At 37.0% G+C, this 15,443-nt stretch overlaps 2 protein-coding genes across 2 annotated transcripts; both read right to left on the minus strand.

The window, feature by feature from the left end:
- Window positions 1-729: 729 nt before the first annotated feature.
- On the minus strand, window positions 730-9,062 carry itpkca (inositol-trisphosphate 3-kinase Ca). The gene is made up of 7 exons (XM_089123449.1): window positions 8,353-9,062; window positions 5,936-6,035; window positions 5,420-5,633; window positions 3,360-3,564; window positions 3,134-3,235; window positions 2,101-2,172; window positions 730-2,006 (listed from the first exon to the last, which is right to left on the minus strand). Exons 1-7 carry the CDS (start codon window positions 8,710-8,712, stop codon window positions 1,800-1,802), a joined length of 1,260 nt encoding a protein of 419 aa, XP_088979575.1. The 5' UTR covers window positions 8,713-9,062; the 3' UTR covers window positions 730-1,799.
- A 905-nt stretch (window positions 9,063-9,967) lies between these two features.
- ccdc61 (coiled-coil domain containing 61) lies at window positions 9,968-15,285 on the minus strand. Its single transcript, XM_039687993.2, has 13 exons — window positions 15,087-15,285; window positions 14,272-14,447; window positions 14,101-14,183; window positions 13,282-13,442; window positions 13,052-13,204; window positions 12,498-12,699; window positions 12,318-12,400; window positions 11,988-12,211; window positions 11,800-11,878; window positions 11,190-11,396; window positions 10,713-10,746; window positions 10,530-10,596; window positions 9,968-10,445 (listed from the first exon to the last, which is right to left on the minus strand). Exons 2-13 carry the CDS (start codon window positions 14,423-14,425, stop codon window positions 10,351-10,353), a joined length of 1,542 nt encoding a protein of 513 aa, XP_039543927.2. The 5' UTR covers window positions 14,426-14,447; window positions 15,087-15,285; the 3' UTR covers window positions 9,968-10,350.
- Window positions 15,286-15,443: the final 158 nt, after the last annotated feature.

Consider the following 15,443-nt stretch of genomic DNA (forward strand, 5'->3'; position numbering starts at 1 on the left):
GGTATTGTTTGTAGAATTCTGAGGTAAATAACTAATTTAATCCATTTTGCAATAAGGCTGTAACATGTTAGCGAAAAGTGTAGCGCTATCAATACTTTCCGGATGCACTGTATGGATTGCATAATTGCTGCAGCAGACCCGAAGCATGAGGGTAATGTCCTATGCTGATCTCAAGTTACAGTATTTCACCTCCACGACTGCCAAAAGTCCTCTACCTACAACAGCCAAGGTAAACATCTATTTGAAAAGGTGGCACGTAACATTCTTAGCATCGGAATAGAGCAGCTCTCTAAACTTGACAATTGGCTTAACGCACAGCTCCACTAATTCCTGAAGTTCAGCCAGCTCCTTGTTTCCCATCTTCCCTTATTAGCCAAACTGATTAATCCAGGTGTGTCTGACCTTAGTAGTCACAACAATAATCAGGCACACCTGAATTAATCAAGTTTGTCCAATAATGGCAGACAGGAAACAAGGAGCTAGCTGAAGTTCAGGAAGTAGTGCAGCTGTGCATAAAGCCAAATTGTGGAGGGTTGGATCATTTCATAGCAGAGTCAAGCATCTATAAAAGCCTAAAGGGAATAAAATAACCAGACAAGCAACATAAAAACAATTCTAAATTGTACTAAAATGTATTATGTGTGCGCCTGTGTGCATAGCGCACCAATATGATATCATCTGATCAAAGCTTTTCTATGGTTTTGAAAGACGAGGAAAAAAAAAAGAAAATTAAATCATGTTCATGTTTATTGTTCTGACATTCAAAAACCTTTACAAAATTACCCCGCATGAAAAAAAAAAAAAAAGATTCTGTAGTTATCAAAGCAACCCAGAAAACAGAACTGCAAAACCGATACAGCCAAGTTAACAAAGCTCCCAACATAAACGACCACAATCGTGTACTTATTATACAGTACAAAATCTCAATAACGCGAGATCAAATTAAGTGCAAACAGTGATTTTGTGCATAAGGAGTACTGGCTCAAATATCCCAGACACCATTCTCAAGTCGAATTGGCAGTCTATTTGATATATTAACGTTGGCAATTTAGCTGCTTAAAGAATGACGTACTACTGTATCCCCCTTTCGTAGCTCATGTGTGCATGCAAATATCACACAACGGGAATGTGAGACATAACTAGCTTAACTCACCGTGCTTGATGTGAATTAAAATGGTGCTTGATCAAGACAAAGAAATACAAAACACTTTTTCCACGTTTTCATTACTTTGGGAGCTATGCAACGATGCACAAGAGGTCTTTGTTGTTCTGCGATTCCATTTAGCTTCAGTTTATCGAACTGAAGCTAAAAAAAACTGCCAAAAAAAACAGCCATTTGGTCACAAATATAAAATAAAACGAAGGGAAAATATCTGGCAACTATCACAAACAGACTATGGTGGTTGATTAGTAAATCAAAAGCACTCCTGTTTTATGGATCTTCACACGCACCAGCCAAAACAACATCACTGTAATGATTTTCATCTGCAAGGTTAATGTTCCTAAAACAAAGCTAATCTTTTACTCACCAACCCATCAGGGCAAACTGCTTAAATAAAACTCTATTTACAGTGTCAAAATACATACAGCCGTTCCAAAGTAGTGAAAACGATTAAATAGGGAGGGGCTTACAACATCAGCAGGTAAATTCACAGGACTTGTATTAAACGTTGAGGCCAGTCAGTCCATTCCATCGTTTCATTTCTCTCCAACCTTCACCTATTCTCCACGTAGACAAAACAGAGTGGAATTAGACCGTCTGTGCAGAAAATGACAATTGTGTAGATCCACAATGCCCTTCATTTCTCTGAAAGCATGTTGGTCAGAATGTCAATAAAATTGTCCAGGCCCCAGAGGTACCCGTCCTCTCTGTTGCCTTCCACCCACGGGCTGCGATGGTCCAGGGTGAGAGGGGGCGGCAAGGGCACAGTCTTTCCAAAGTCTATCATCCAGATTCCAGCCTTGCCAGTGAGGTCATGGACAAATAATAAGGAGCTGCCCACCACCTACAGGCAAACAGAGCAAGACCGTCCGTATTAAAGTCTGTATTTTACATCAGCAGTGTAGAATGAAGAAGAACCAAATGAAGATGCATCTCACCTCATGTGCTTTGAAGAAATCAGACTTTTCCAGCACGTCTCGGAGTTCCTTCAACCGTTGTTGGTAGCTTCTCTGTGAACAGAATAGCCTAACAATGAACTTTTTTATATAATAGTTTTTTCAAATGGATTATTGGTTAAAAGACACACAGGCATAGGAACCATTATTTTAACCATACAGGAATTATTATTAAAAACTAGATTTGAAATGATTAAAAGCAAAAAAGAATAAAAAAACTACAATACCGGTAATTAATTTATATGCACAACTATAACAATATAATTACATTTACCTGCTTATATTTTTACCAAAACAGATTTAACATGAAAAAAATCTGTGCATGTAATTTAAAAGAATAAAATAGTTTAAACTTTTCAAAATAGTTTACCTTCATAATTACAATTAACAAATAATAGTTTATACACGCACATATATATTATACATACATCTCAAAATAATATACATATATATATATATATATATATATAAAAATGAATATATATATATATATATATAAACTTTTCAAAATAGTTTACCTTCATAATTACAATTAACAAATAATAGTTTATACACGCACATATATATATTATACATACATCTCAAAATAATATACATATATATATATATATATATAAATGAATATATATATATATATATATATATATATATATATATAAACTTTTCAAAATAGTTTACCTTCATAATTACAATTAACAAATAATAGTTTATACACGCACATATATATTATACATACATCACAAAATAATATACATATATATATATAAAAATAAGTGAATATATATATATATATATAAGTCTAGTATGAAAAAAATAAACTTAACAATGTTATTAAAAAATATTAGTGTTCTAACAAATTAACTTTTAAGTAATCATTTGATGATGGCAAATGTAAAAAAATCAGAAAATGAGAACAATTGAAAATACATTATTGACAGATACTGATGAATTGATACAGAGTATTGAATATATTGTAAATATTTGATGTATCGCACAAAAATTGACAAAATCATACCAAAATTAGCATGTTGTTGTCCACAAAGTCCTCCAGGGTTTGGATCACCTCCTCTTTGTACTTTGTTCTCTTGAAGTTAGTGTTACAAGTGCCATCCGATTTCTGAAGACAGATGAAATTGGTCAAGACAATATACTGTCCTGAAGACTAAAACAAAACTAAGCCATCACAAGAAAAACTAAGCATTTCCAAACATAAATTCAGAGGGGTCCTGAATCATATCTACCTTGATACCCTCGATGCGAAAGCCCAGCGTAGCCGTTGAGCTGAGGGTTTCTCTCCACTGCATGTATCTGGTTTTGAGTACTGCTTGCCTGGCTCGCTCATCCGCAGTGGGGGCGTTCGGTTCCACAGCTATCATTTTTTCATACATGTCTTTGCGAGGCTGAGGACACTCCCGGGCCTTCTCCAACTCTTCCTCCAGGTAAGTCCTAAAAGCATGTCAACATCAGCATAGGAATATTATTTAGTATGGAAACATTGTCATTTGTATTTGAGAGATGCTGACAACCAGTGATCATATTTCACCACTGTCTACTGTGTTGTAGTCTTGGCTTCAGCTGGCACACCCATGAACAAGTCCCTATATAATTGTCAGCTTAAGTGGGAAGTACTAGTGAAAACAATCACAACCTCCAACCCATTGCCAGACAGCAACACAAATATCGAGAGTCAGTTTGCCAGGAAATAATGTTTAAAAAGAAATTAGGATTGATTTTAAACGCACTTGATATGAGTGGACATACACTGATTTTTAAATTCCGTCTGATCTCGATAACCTGCTAATTATTCTCATGTTATGAGATGCAAATGTCGCAAATGCACGGATAAATTGTTCACAATAACACCTAAAATACATTCCTCTAAAAATAGAGGAAAACAACATGAACAATTGATTAGTTAACACAATAACAAACTAGACACCCAAAAGCAAAACTGTAGATCCCACTTTGTTTTCTATTTCTATAATAATTAGTACTTGTTACTAATTTAAGTTTGGATGAACCAAAAAATAAATAATAATAATACTTCATTTCTAGTGATCTTTAGCAGAAAAAGCAAAAAAAAAAACCATGCATTTTCAATTTTGGACAAAACCGTTTTGGAGAGCCGAAATCATTTACTGGAACAGTGACGTTTAATTAGTGCTTTTCCGATGATGCATTTTGACTGTGTCAGTATTTATTTCATGAACACAATATTGTTCACACTAAAATGAAAATTCTGTCATAATTTTTGGAATAAAATTAAGATATTTTGAAGAGATATGATCGATATAAATGATGAACAGATTGAATTTAGGCTTCTATTCACATATAAATGGCCATCACCTCACACATCAGTTGTGGCAAAAGGAAGCTCAAGCATGTTCGCTTGACGTGCGAGAACCAATGAGGTTCATTCTTGTGTTACTCGGCACGTTTAAGCTTCAGCAAGAACCAATGAGGTTCATTCTCGTATTACACAGTACATTTGAACTTCTGCAAGAACCAAGGTTCATTCTCTTGTGTTACGCAACACGTTTGAGCTTCTGCAAGAGGTTCGGTTGAGGTTCTGTTTGTTCGCTGATTAAGGTTCATATGTAAATAAAAGACTAAAATTCAAAAATTTCATCATATAAAATTATTTAATCATGTCCTGTCAATGGAGGGTCAGATAGGTCTCGGAATTCATTACAAAAATCTGCATTTGCATTTGTGTTCCAGAGATGACCCAAAGCTACAACTACATGAGGGTGAGTAATCATTTTGGGGTGAACTATCCCTTTAATTACTCAAACTTCATTTTTGGATTCAGTTGTTGTCTAAATGAAAAAAATAATAATTATTAGAGCCCGACCGATAAAGGATTTTGAAGGCCGATACCGATACAAATATTTTTTGGTTTTAAAATCCGATATATCGGCCGATTTTTTTTTTTTCAGAAACTCGCAACAAAACATTAACAGATTTCCCTAACATTAGTTATTTGTAGTTATTTATGAGTTTTAACTAAAATAATATGATAATGCATTTTAAAAAGAAACTTGTTCCATTTATTGTCACAACAGAACAGACTGATGAAAGTTGCATTAGCTAGCTTTATAGTTAGCTGCCGATATATCGGTCTGGCTGTAATAATTATGGTTGGTCACTTAACTTCCTAATGGTGTTTTCATGCAGTCATCCGTAAAGCCATGACATTATTTTTTTTGTGTGCCAGTCTATTATTGTGGTATCTACCCATAAATCATCCATTTACAGAAAATATGATAAGTACTGAATTTACAAAGCAAAACATCCTCACCGGGTTCCCATTTTGCAGTCCATGATGCAGGGAGAGTCAAAGTCAGCAAGCAGGTCGTCCATGAGGTTGTAATCCTGCTCGTCACGCTGAGTCACGCCGTAGTATCCAGGAACGAAGGGCTGCAGCGAGTCGCTCATGAGCTGCAGAAAACACTGCTGCTCGCACTCGCAGAACTTCTTCAGCAGCCTTCCATCACTGCCCATCTGAAAGTTTCCTGGAGAAACAAACAAAAACATGCAGACGTCAGACAAAAAGGGAATCACCGAAAACAGCAATAAAAAAAATCATTAGCTTTACAGTGTAAGCAAATTCACATGACCATAAAACAATAATAAAAATTAAGACTCAAACATTAAAGTATAAATGCTATCAGGTGATCCAAATGCAATTTCAGGAAATTAATAATTTAAATTCAATCAAGAGACTTTAATCATTAATATATGTTTATTTGCTTTATATACACACACAAAAACATTGGCAAAAAAAACCCACTTATAAACAGATGAACAAGCAAACCTGCATGGCCGACCACCTGTACCCAAGGAGAGCGCTTTTTCACCGCCACTGGAGTGGGAGACCAGTTCACCATATTCTTTGACTTCTTCCACAGATCAGCCTTTGAATGAAGAGATAGGATTGAAACAAACATAAACGAGACTGACATGTCAGTTAACACCCTACGACTTCGACTGTCCGCAATGGTTCTGTACAAGGGTCATTTCTCGTCTTGCCTCCCGTTCTCTTTTTCTTACTTAGCAAGCCGCTCTGGGGCACTGAGTGCATTCATTCGACCTCAAACTCCAACGTGCAAATCAATCTCCTCCATTAACCATAGGTCGAGTTTTTCCCCATGTGGCAAATCATTGACGACAATCTCAAACTAAACAAAGTCATCAAGCAATTCCAAGAGGCTGTGATTAAGAAATAGCTAATCTTAGAAGGATGTTCATAAAACATTTACAGAAGGCACTTGTTACGCCGCCAGATAAAATGGAGGAGCCAGTGTGGACAGAACCAACAATAACACATTATCTTTACAACTTGAACACACGTGAGTGAATGTCAGTGATTAAATTTAAAAAAGGTTTTAAGGTAAAAACAAACAAACAAACAAAAAACAACCTTTTTTAATATTATCATGAATTAATATTTCATAAATGCCATTAAGTTTTTGTGGATTCACAGCACATGACATTTCAAAACCAAAAGGAACATTGCTTAAATAATATATTGCAAAAAATAAAAATAATTTTATTTGTTAAAATATATTTTAATGTATTACATTTTAGTCATTTACTTTTAGCTAGTTTTTTAAGTGTCAATAAGTTTCTTAATGGTTTTTTTTCTTTTTCCTCATAATTTTAATGTTTAATTAATCCAAATATTAATAACCAGTGTAGCAGTTGATTAAAAATATAAAGGATTATGGCTAACTTTTCAATAATTTTCAATCGTTTTTTTTAATCATAATCAGAACAGTAGCATTACTCTGACTTCACCAAAAAAAATATATGATTCAATATAAAATTAATTTTAAGCAGACATTAAAAACATGCCCATCATACAAGAGGTGTATTAAGGTCAATGCATGTGTGTGAAATGATTTGACATTTTTTTTTATAAATAAAAGATCTGGACAGAATAAAAATAAAAATAAAAGTGTGCGTCACATCATTGACTCTTAGTTCTGCTGCTCACCCACACCTCTTCCTGACCGACTTGATCTGTTGATTCCTTCCTTTCCGCCGTTTTGATGTTGTCAGAAAACAGTCTACAAGATTCCTTTGAGCTGGTGTGTCATCAACCTTTTTTACCCTACTCTATACAAGACTCTATGCCGCTGTAACGACTGTAGGCAATGTGAAAATCTTTCTAACGTGTGCAACTATCCTCCAAGCCTCTCTGCTCTCCAAGCTCAAACACTCACTCACGGCTAGTGGAAAACCAGTCAGACGAGAATGACTTTCTCCACAACAAAGCAAGAGAGGCCCACCATACAGAGCTGGAGGTGCATCATTTGTTGACCGGCTTATAAGTTCAGTTTCAATAGAGCAGTTTCTCAATGGGCCACTTTTTCCTCCATTTACAACCATGATCTCATGACCCAAAGCCCATAATGTTAATCAGTTATCATGAGAATTACTCAACTGCATATTTTGATCTGCAGCATACACCTGTGTGCACACTTAGCATTCAATGCATCTGCAAGTTACCATGACAACCATATTTTGATAAAATATCACTTACAGTAATTAAAAAAAAAGTGTAAACATTTGCAGTTTTATCATGATAGCAGAAAGAAGTAGAGTACAGTAAAGTACAGTAAGTATTGTACAAAGGCAAACACTTTGCTTAGCTTTTTTAATTGACAAGAAACTCGATTTTCTTATGCTTGTAAATTTGGTGCAAAAACTTTGTAGAGAAACCAGTCAAAAGTCACTATTCTCTCACTGACAGAGGGAAAATAATGACATGTTTATTTTTGATGAATTATTCTTAATAATAATAATAAATTATGTCCTATCAGTATTTACTGTCAAATAAAGTCCAGAGGCTGTTTAAATAAAAGGAAAGTTTCAACTTACGTGGAAATGATTGTTTTGTTAGTCTCACTTGGATAAAAAAAAAAAAGTTTTTTTTTTTTTTTTTTTTAAGTGAGTGAGGAAACATTTAAGTCCTGGTGGCATAAAGTACTTAAACTTTAAATGAAATTGTAGCACTCGAAGTAATGTATTTTGTCCCCAAAGAGTAAACAGAAAACAGTTAGGCCTACAAATTGCCAAAACAATAACGTCACACAAGCATAGTATTAGTAATTAAGTAGCTAACTTACTTTACACCTCTGCCAGATTTGTCACATTGGAATATTTTGTGTATTGGGATAGCAATGACTATCAAAGAAATAACGTACTAGAATCGTAACGGATTCTTACCGTGAGCGGTTCACCTGGAAACTGACTATAGTCACTGTAACCCATTAAATCCTCTTCGCATTCCTCAAAAGACGAAGCTGGCGAGAGGCCGGTGGAGGAAGAGTTGGACAGCTTCCTCAGCACCAGGGACGAGGCGGGAGAGCCGCTGAGGCCGCTGTCCGAGCAGATGGACTCCTCGTCGGGCTGATGTGAGCCTGAGCAGGGTCCGCGGGGGCTATGGTCACACTCGCAGGTAACAACCAGCTCAGGAACAGCAACACGAGTGCGTCTGGAGAGCTGCTCCATGGGCTCCTCTGGGTGGATGTGGTGGACGTCACCTATAACCGCGCAGGGTCCCGGGGTATCGGGTGTTTTAGTCATCACGCTGCTGCTGATCTACTAAATCATTGAGGTTGTTGATGGGTTTATCCAGATTAGGGCCAAACCAAAGGCGTAACCGGCTCGCGCTGACGGGCACTGCCGCACCTTTTATGCGTGTGACGCGTCGCGCAGCTGGACAATAAAAGCAATATTGGGCCACTATCAACGTTAAGGCTGTGATCACATCCCTCGCACCATCTGCAAATGAATTATAATAAGAATTACCTGAAAGATTTAAAGAACACACAAGTGTTAACGTACGAACAACGAGCAGGCGTATTTATGTCACAGTGTCAAAGTATTATTTTTGCTCATGCTCAAATCGTCGCTTTAAAGCTTTAACACACTGCACTGCTTTTCCCCGCCTTCTTTTTTTTTTAAAGCAACAGAGCCACAAAAAATCCATTCAATCAGATTTACAGCGCCACCTAATAACCTAACGTCCACAGTACAGGATGAAACAGTTTGTTTCTGGTCAAAATCGATTAAAAGGCATTTAACACATTTATATTTTTAAAGAAGACACGTTTGCAGTAGAATAAAATACTTAAAAAAGGATGCAAGACTCATCAGTTGTCCAGTGTTCTGAAGAACTGACCAAAATGCAGGTTGTTATTCAATGACGATCTTGACATACTGTACACTTAAGTTCTTCTCTCTGCATTTATGAGAATGCAAGTTTTATTCCTGAACTAACAACTAATTTGAGTCAGACAGAAGCACAATGCCCCTAAATACTTAATTTAGCTGTGCCTATATTCATGACAGCATTTATACCTGCTTAAATTGACTGTACATCATAGCAGATGTTAATCTGTAAGAGTAGACAACCATGGCATTTAATTATATCAAGGTTTAAAAATTCTGGCCCCGTGATCACACCTAAAAACAAATTTAATATTTTTGTTATTCTGGTTATAAGATTTATTTTGATGGAATCACATTATGACTTTGGGAGAAATGGCAAAATGGCCACATGTTAGAGGCCAAAAGACAAAATTTCTGCTGCATGTACATCTTTACATGTATGCATTTGGCAGATGCTTATCTAAAGCAACGTACCCTTAAGATACCTTTTATCACTACATGTGGTTCCTGGGAATCAAACCTATAACCTTGGTGTTGCTAGCGCCATGCCATGCATTAGTTACGGGAACATTTATAAATATATGTAATATAAATAAAATGGATATCGCACTCTGTTGTGCCAAGATATAATTCCAGAGTGTCTCTCAAGAATAGACAAACTGCAAAATCATTTTATATATAAAAGCTTTGTTTGTCAGAATCTCACAAAAACAAAATGTGAAAGTATCTAAAACAGACATAAAAACATACACACTAATCATATAAAAAAAAACAACAATGGTCAACAAACACTAATTCATAAAATGTACACAGGAATGTGTTTTTAAAAAACAGTATATCCTGAGGTCATACTTTTGGACAAGTCTGATATGGCAACAGTCACAAGAACCCCCTTGACAAAGCCAGTATAACTGCATTTTGAGTCAAGCCCAAAAGCTACATCAGGGATTAAAAAATAAACAGTGTTTCAAAGAAATGATTGTCCAAGTTTTTCCAGTCTCTGTCTTTGTGCAAAATGCCTAGATTGACATCTGAATCCACTGGGATTAATTAGTGTCCTGTGTCAAGGTCCCGCATGTAGTCCTGCAGGGCTTGGAGTCGAGCGTCAATCTCTGACAAGTCAGCACCCGTGTCAATTGAAGTGTCTGAATTGGAGAAATATAAATGGCTTACATATATTGGCTATAGATGCATATACATGAAAAAGAAAAGGGGAAATGATGTGGTACCTGCCGCTCTCATCCTTTGAGCAGGGGTGCTACACATTGGTTTTTTGTTTATGTGTCTTCCTCTGGACTAGATGGAGCAATCCAATGCAATGCAAAAAAAACAACAACAAAAAAACAACAATAGAATTATTTGAGGCCTAATCTTTACAAAATCGTACACAAACATTTCACATAGTTACTCACCACAGCTGGACCATTATACGCCAGTTTCCTTCCTCTGCAAAAATAAATAAATTAAAAATATAAATTAAAATTAATAGCAATAATTTCAGACAATATTATACACGACACATTCATTTTGATCATACATTTAGATTTTTTTTAAATTACATAAAAACAGTACATTTTTTGCAAGTGTCTGAGTAGAAAACAGCATTTATTAGAAAAAAAATGTGTGACAATGTACAATTTTTTACTGTCACTTTTAATCAATTTAATGCATATTTTATTTTTTCACAAAAAAGCCACAAAAATTGTCATTTAAAATTATATTTAGAGGATAATATACAAGAAATCTTGACTAATATTATAGGTCAACTGGAAAAAATATCAATAAAAGTGCATGCTTCTCTGCACCTTGTTTGAACTGATCACTGACGTCACATTTAACCTGGCCAACATGTACTTGGAAAAGCAACAAGCTTTTGTTTATTGACTTGCCTGCTATTTAAAGGCTTAGCAAGCTCTTCAAACTCAGCTACTGATCCTTCAGAAGAACACCGACTCCTCCTGCTCTCCACAGACACACTCCTCCCCCTGCCAGCACTTCCTGCTCGCATCAGCTGAGGTACGGGCTCTCTGGAGCGTGAACGCCCTCTTTCCATCAGAGACGGTGAAGGCAACATGTCCCTTCTAATCTTCCTCTGACTGTCGGAAACAAAATCCCCTCATGTATATCTTTAAAAGTAGGTAACAGGCTCAGTTGCATACAAAAATTCATCTTTCATGATCTTATCAGTCCGATCTGATTCTGATGAAATTCTTTAAAAGTAGGTAACAGGCTCAGTTGCATACAAAAATTAATCTTTCATGATCTTATCAGTCCGATCTGATTCTGATGAAATTCTACAGACTTTTTTTTTTCTTGCATTGATGTGCCAAGATTCATGACTGAGAATCAACAATTTGAGAAAATGGATTCATGCAAGGGACAAAAAGAGTTTATGGTTTACACCTTTTAAAGTACACCATATACCTGCTTACAGACAGGGCAATGCGTGTAGGGAAAAAGATTAGAAAGCTTTCAAATGAGAAGGTGAAAGGGTCTTACTTCTTCAGATCGGACTCTTTTTGGCGCCGTTGTCGGTCCTGGATGTAGGCTGTAGGGTCAAACCGAGAACTCCGAGACCCTATCATGAAAGAAAACAAGACAAGAATCAAATTGGGCCTAATAAGGGCCTCTACATTTGTTTCTAGACTTTGACCACAAGGATATTGTGTCCATCTTCACACATTTACCTGTTGGAGATGGTGAGGGTCTTGTGATACTATTCCGAGCCCCTGAAGAGTCTGCCCTCCTAACTCTCTCCTCTGACCTCCGACCCCTGTCCTCCATCCTCTCCCTCGACCCTGAGCGTGCTCTTAACCCTACACGGGTCAAACTGCGCTCTCTGGATGAAGACCGATGAATCTCCCCATCACACCTGAGCCCACTTCGACCAGACATGACTGGAGTCGCCCGACTGTCAAAATAGGACGAATGAGACGATTAACATGTACCCCCCAAAAAATAATAATAATGAAATACATTCAATAAAAAGGGCACAGATGGCAAATGGTTAAGCTTACCCACGTCGTAACAAGGCCAACTCAGTTGTCAAACTTTTAACACGTATCCGAAGAGACCGTTCGGAAGCCTTGAGTTCCTCCAACTGCCAACGAGAATGAATTAGAATATACAAGTGGGTAATGACTTTGCATGAGTGAGATCTCATTAGCATACAACAACAATAATATCATTAGACACACCTGTTCCAGTAGGAGGCGCTGTTCCTGGCTCCTCTTGCTTGCAGACCGTTGACTTTTTGCCCTTTCCTTCAGCAGCTGTTCCTCCAGACTGTGCACTGCGTCTCTGAACCCACGAGCCCCAGGAGTAGAGCCGGCCCCTGCCATCCGTAGACGATCCAAAGCCTTGGCCAAGGCCTCCTTTTCGTCTCTCACCAAAGCCAACCTGACAAAACATAAACCACATTAAAACATGAGAAAAAGATTTGTAAGCACAACATTCAGTTTTTACATTTAGTGGGTAAAAATGTTGAAATACTTTATATATATATATATATATATATATATATATTTCTATGTATGGCCCATGCCAAAAAAATCTGGTTGGAATGTATCTACTCTGAGAGTTGTCATGACTGAACTACCACTTTGAGGTCTTTAACAAAAAAAATTACAAGCTATAACAGTGTAAAGGAATTTTATCTGATATTGTGCTGATTTTGTCCTGTGCACCTGCCCGCAACTACCCAGGTGTGCAGGCGGTTTTTATTTACATAATACATAAATAAATAACTGACTCTGCACGGAGCCTGCGTGTTTCCTGGTCTGATGCTTTGTGTTCTTCTCTCAGACCCAGTGTTTTCAGCTCGGCCCTCAGGGCTCTTATCTCTTTCTGAAGCTCTGCAGGATCAGGTTTGCCAAGATATGGAAGTGGAAGAGGATAGTGTATCCTAAACAAAAAGAAATAAATTGAAAACTGCTGTTTTAAAAGTGATCAAAGTAGACTAAGTAATTAAACTCCACAGACCTGTCAAACTCCACAGTGTAAATGAGGATGAGGTATCGTTTCGCGCTGAGAGCAGGAGACTGCGGCTGAGCACGAGGTCGGCCAACTACACCTGCCTTTCTGTTCCGCAAAAGCTCAAGGTCGGAATAGGTCAAGAGGTCAAGGGTCACTGATTCACTGGACTGCAATAGATAATTAAAGCAAATTAGATGTTAGATATCGAAATTAGATATCATAGCCATTGTTTTTTGTTGGCAATAATTCAATAAGTGCATAGTAGGGTTGCACATCAATTTTAATCCAACCGAAATCGTGGCATGATGTGATATCAAATCGCAAAGGTTGTGATTTAATTACAGAAATATTTGTGAAGCATGTTTCAGAGTGAACAGTAGCACTGTTAATCAAGCAACTAGCTCATGAATGGGTGTTTTCAGTTTCTCAGTTCACAGTAAATTCTGCTCCACACAAAGCAATCTCTACATCTGGTCTACTTTTGAGTGGCTTATAATACATTTGGGAATGGAACATGCACCACTATAATTTGTAATGAGAACCAACTGTTTGCTTACTGCATTTTTTTAAATAAAATCTTATGGGGCCACACAGAATTTTCGCAGAATTGATTCATTGTGTGATTTTTCATTCCCCCCAATTTTAGGGGGGGGCAAATAATGCAGCCCTAAAACAAGCACAGCACACCAGAATGTAGAATAAAATAAAAAGCGTATGAGCGGGTAAGAGGTCCCCAAATTGTTCAGCCCTAGTGCATTTACTGTCATGACAAGCATTAAGAATTAAGACACCATTACAGTAAATCAAATTTTTTTATGGACGCACCTTGTGGACGGCAGACTCAAGCATGCTACAGAATACTGGAAACTGTTTAAAATTCCCAGTTTTCCGGGTCAGATCCTCAATATCTAATTATAGGGGGCAAAAATGATAATGATATAAAACAAAATTTTAAGCAACCAAACAGTGAATGTCAGTTTTAAAAGCTTAACTTACAGGCAGGATCGAACTCTCCTCTCCACTGGTCTGCTGAAACAACATCTGAAATCTCTACGATTAGTAACCGCTCTGCCAACTCGACCTTGACAGCAAATTCAGCCCCCCGAAACTTCATTTCGTCCTGCACAACTGTGCCACTGCCAACCTCCATTGCGTGCCACTGACAGCCTAAACTAAAGGAATATTGCACATGGTCATTGCAGTTCCTAATGCTCTGATCAGAATGTCTTGATTACAGTTACAGATAGATATATAGATAGTCTTATTATTCGAAACAGTTCATTATAACCATGCAGTTTTCATTAAGGTTGTCAGTATTCTTCATATTGGTGCTGTTAATGTCAAATACACACTGAACTGTCGTTTACAAATGTCAACTTCATCACTGCCATGACAGGCAGGATTTAGGTCATGAAACATTTCAATGAATGACACCCTTATATCTTTACACTTCACTGAATTTCTTTGTGTCTTAGATAAATAGAGGTTGTAATCTCGTTTATTCATGAATTAATTTACAACATAAATTGCAAACAAATAAACAACTCAGCATGTCTGTTGAAAATGACGAAGGACTTGCTAACCATAAAGATTTGCCAAAAGACTAACGTTACCAACGTAGGGCTAGTCGCACAATAACAACACTATAAAAATCAATAGTAGGAATAATAAAGACATCATTCGTCATGGTTTGGAGGCTACAGGAGAACATGCAACAACAGAGGATGATAAATCAATGTGCATAAGTTCGTGTTCCGATAGATGCATCTAGTCCACACACAACTAACGTTACTAGCACATTAGCAACATACCCGTTATTGGTGGAAATGCTTTAAGCTGGGACGAGCCATACGATTAAAAACGTACATTTATGACGTCGACGAAATGAAGGCAAAATCTGAAAGCAGATTAATGTATTTTCTATGCTAATTTAGCTAGCGCATGTTCAGAAAACAGGTCGTTGACTGGTGAGCTGCTGAGATCTCGAGAACAACTGAAACAGCGGCTCAATGACCGGGAATTTAAAACTCCCGCCCACAACTGTTTACATTGGTCAACTTGTATAAAAGGTGATATTCTATTGGGTGTTCTGCTTGTCAATCAAAAAAGGAAACGTTTCATTTTTGGCAACGCCTTCGGATAACTCTTGACGCCCATAATACAGATTT

This window comes from Pimephales promelas, chromosome 19 (assembly GCF_988280905.1).
Source record: "Pimephales promelas chromosome 19, fPimPro1.hap1.1, whole genome shotgun sequence".
In the NCBI taxonomy this organism is placed as follows: Eukaryota; Metazoa; Chordata; class Actinopteri; order Cypriniformes; family Leuciscidae; genus Pimephales; species Pimephales promelas.

Bases quoted from the DNA above. Each gene is read 5' to 3' on its own strand.
- ccdc61 (XM_039687993.2), bottom strand. From the start codon at position 14,425: ATGGAGGTTGGCAGTGGCACAGTTGTGCAGGACGAAATGAAGTTTCGG. The intron at 13,443-14,100 runs GTGCGTCCATAA...TATCTATTGCAG, and splicing joins TTGAGTCTGCCGTCCACAAG to TCCAGTGAATCAGTGACCCT. The intron at 13,205-13,281 runs GTCTGTGGAGTT...CTTTTTGTTTAG, and splicing joins TACACTGTGGAGTTTGACAG to GATACACTATCCTCTTCCAC.
- itpkca (XM_089123449.1), bottom strand. From the start codon at position 8,712: ATGACTAAAACACCCGATACCCCGGGACCCTGCGCGGTTATAGGTGAC. The intron at 6,036-8,352 runs GTAAGAATCCGT...CTTCATTCAAAG, and splicing joins TTCCAGGTGAACCGCTCACG to GCTGATCTGTGGAAGAAGTC. The intron at 3,565-5,419 runs GTGAGGATGTTT...ACATGCTTTTAG, and splicing joins GACTGCAAAATGGGAACCCG to GACTTACCTGGAGGAAGAGT.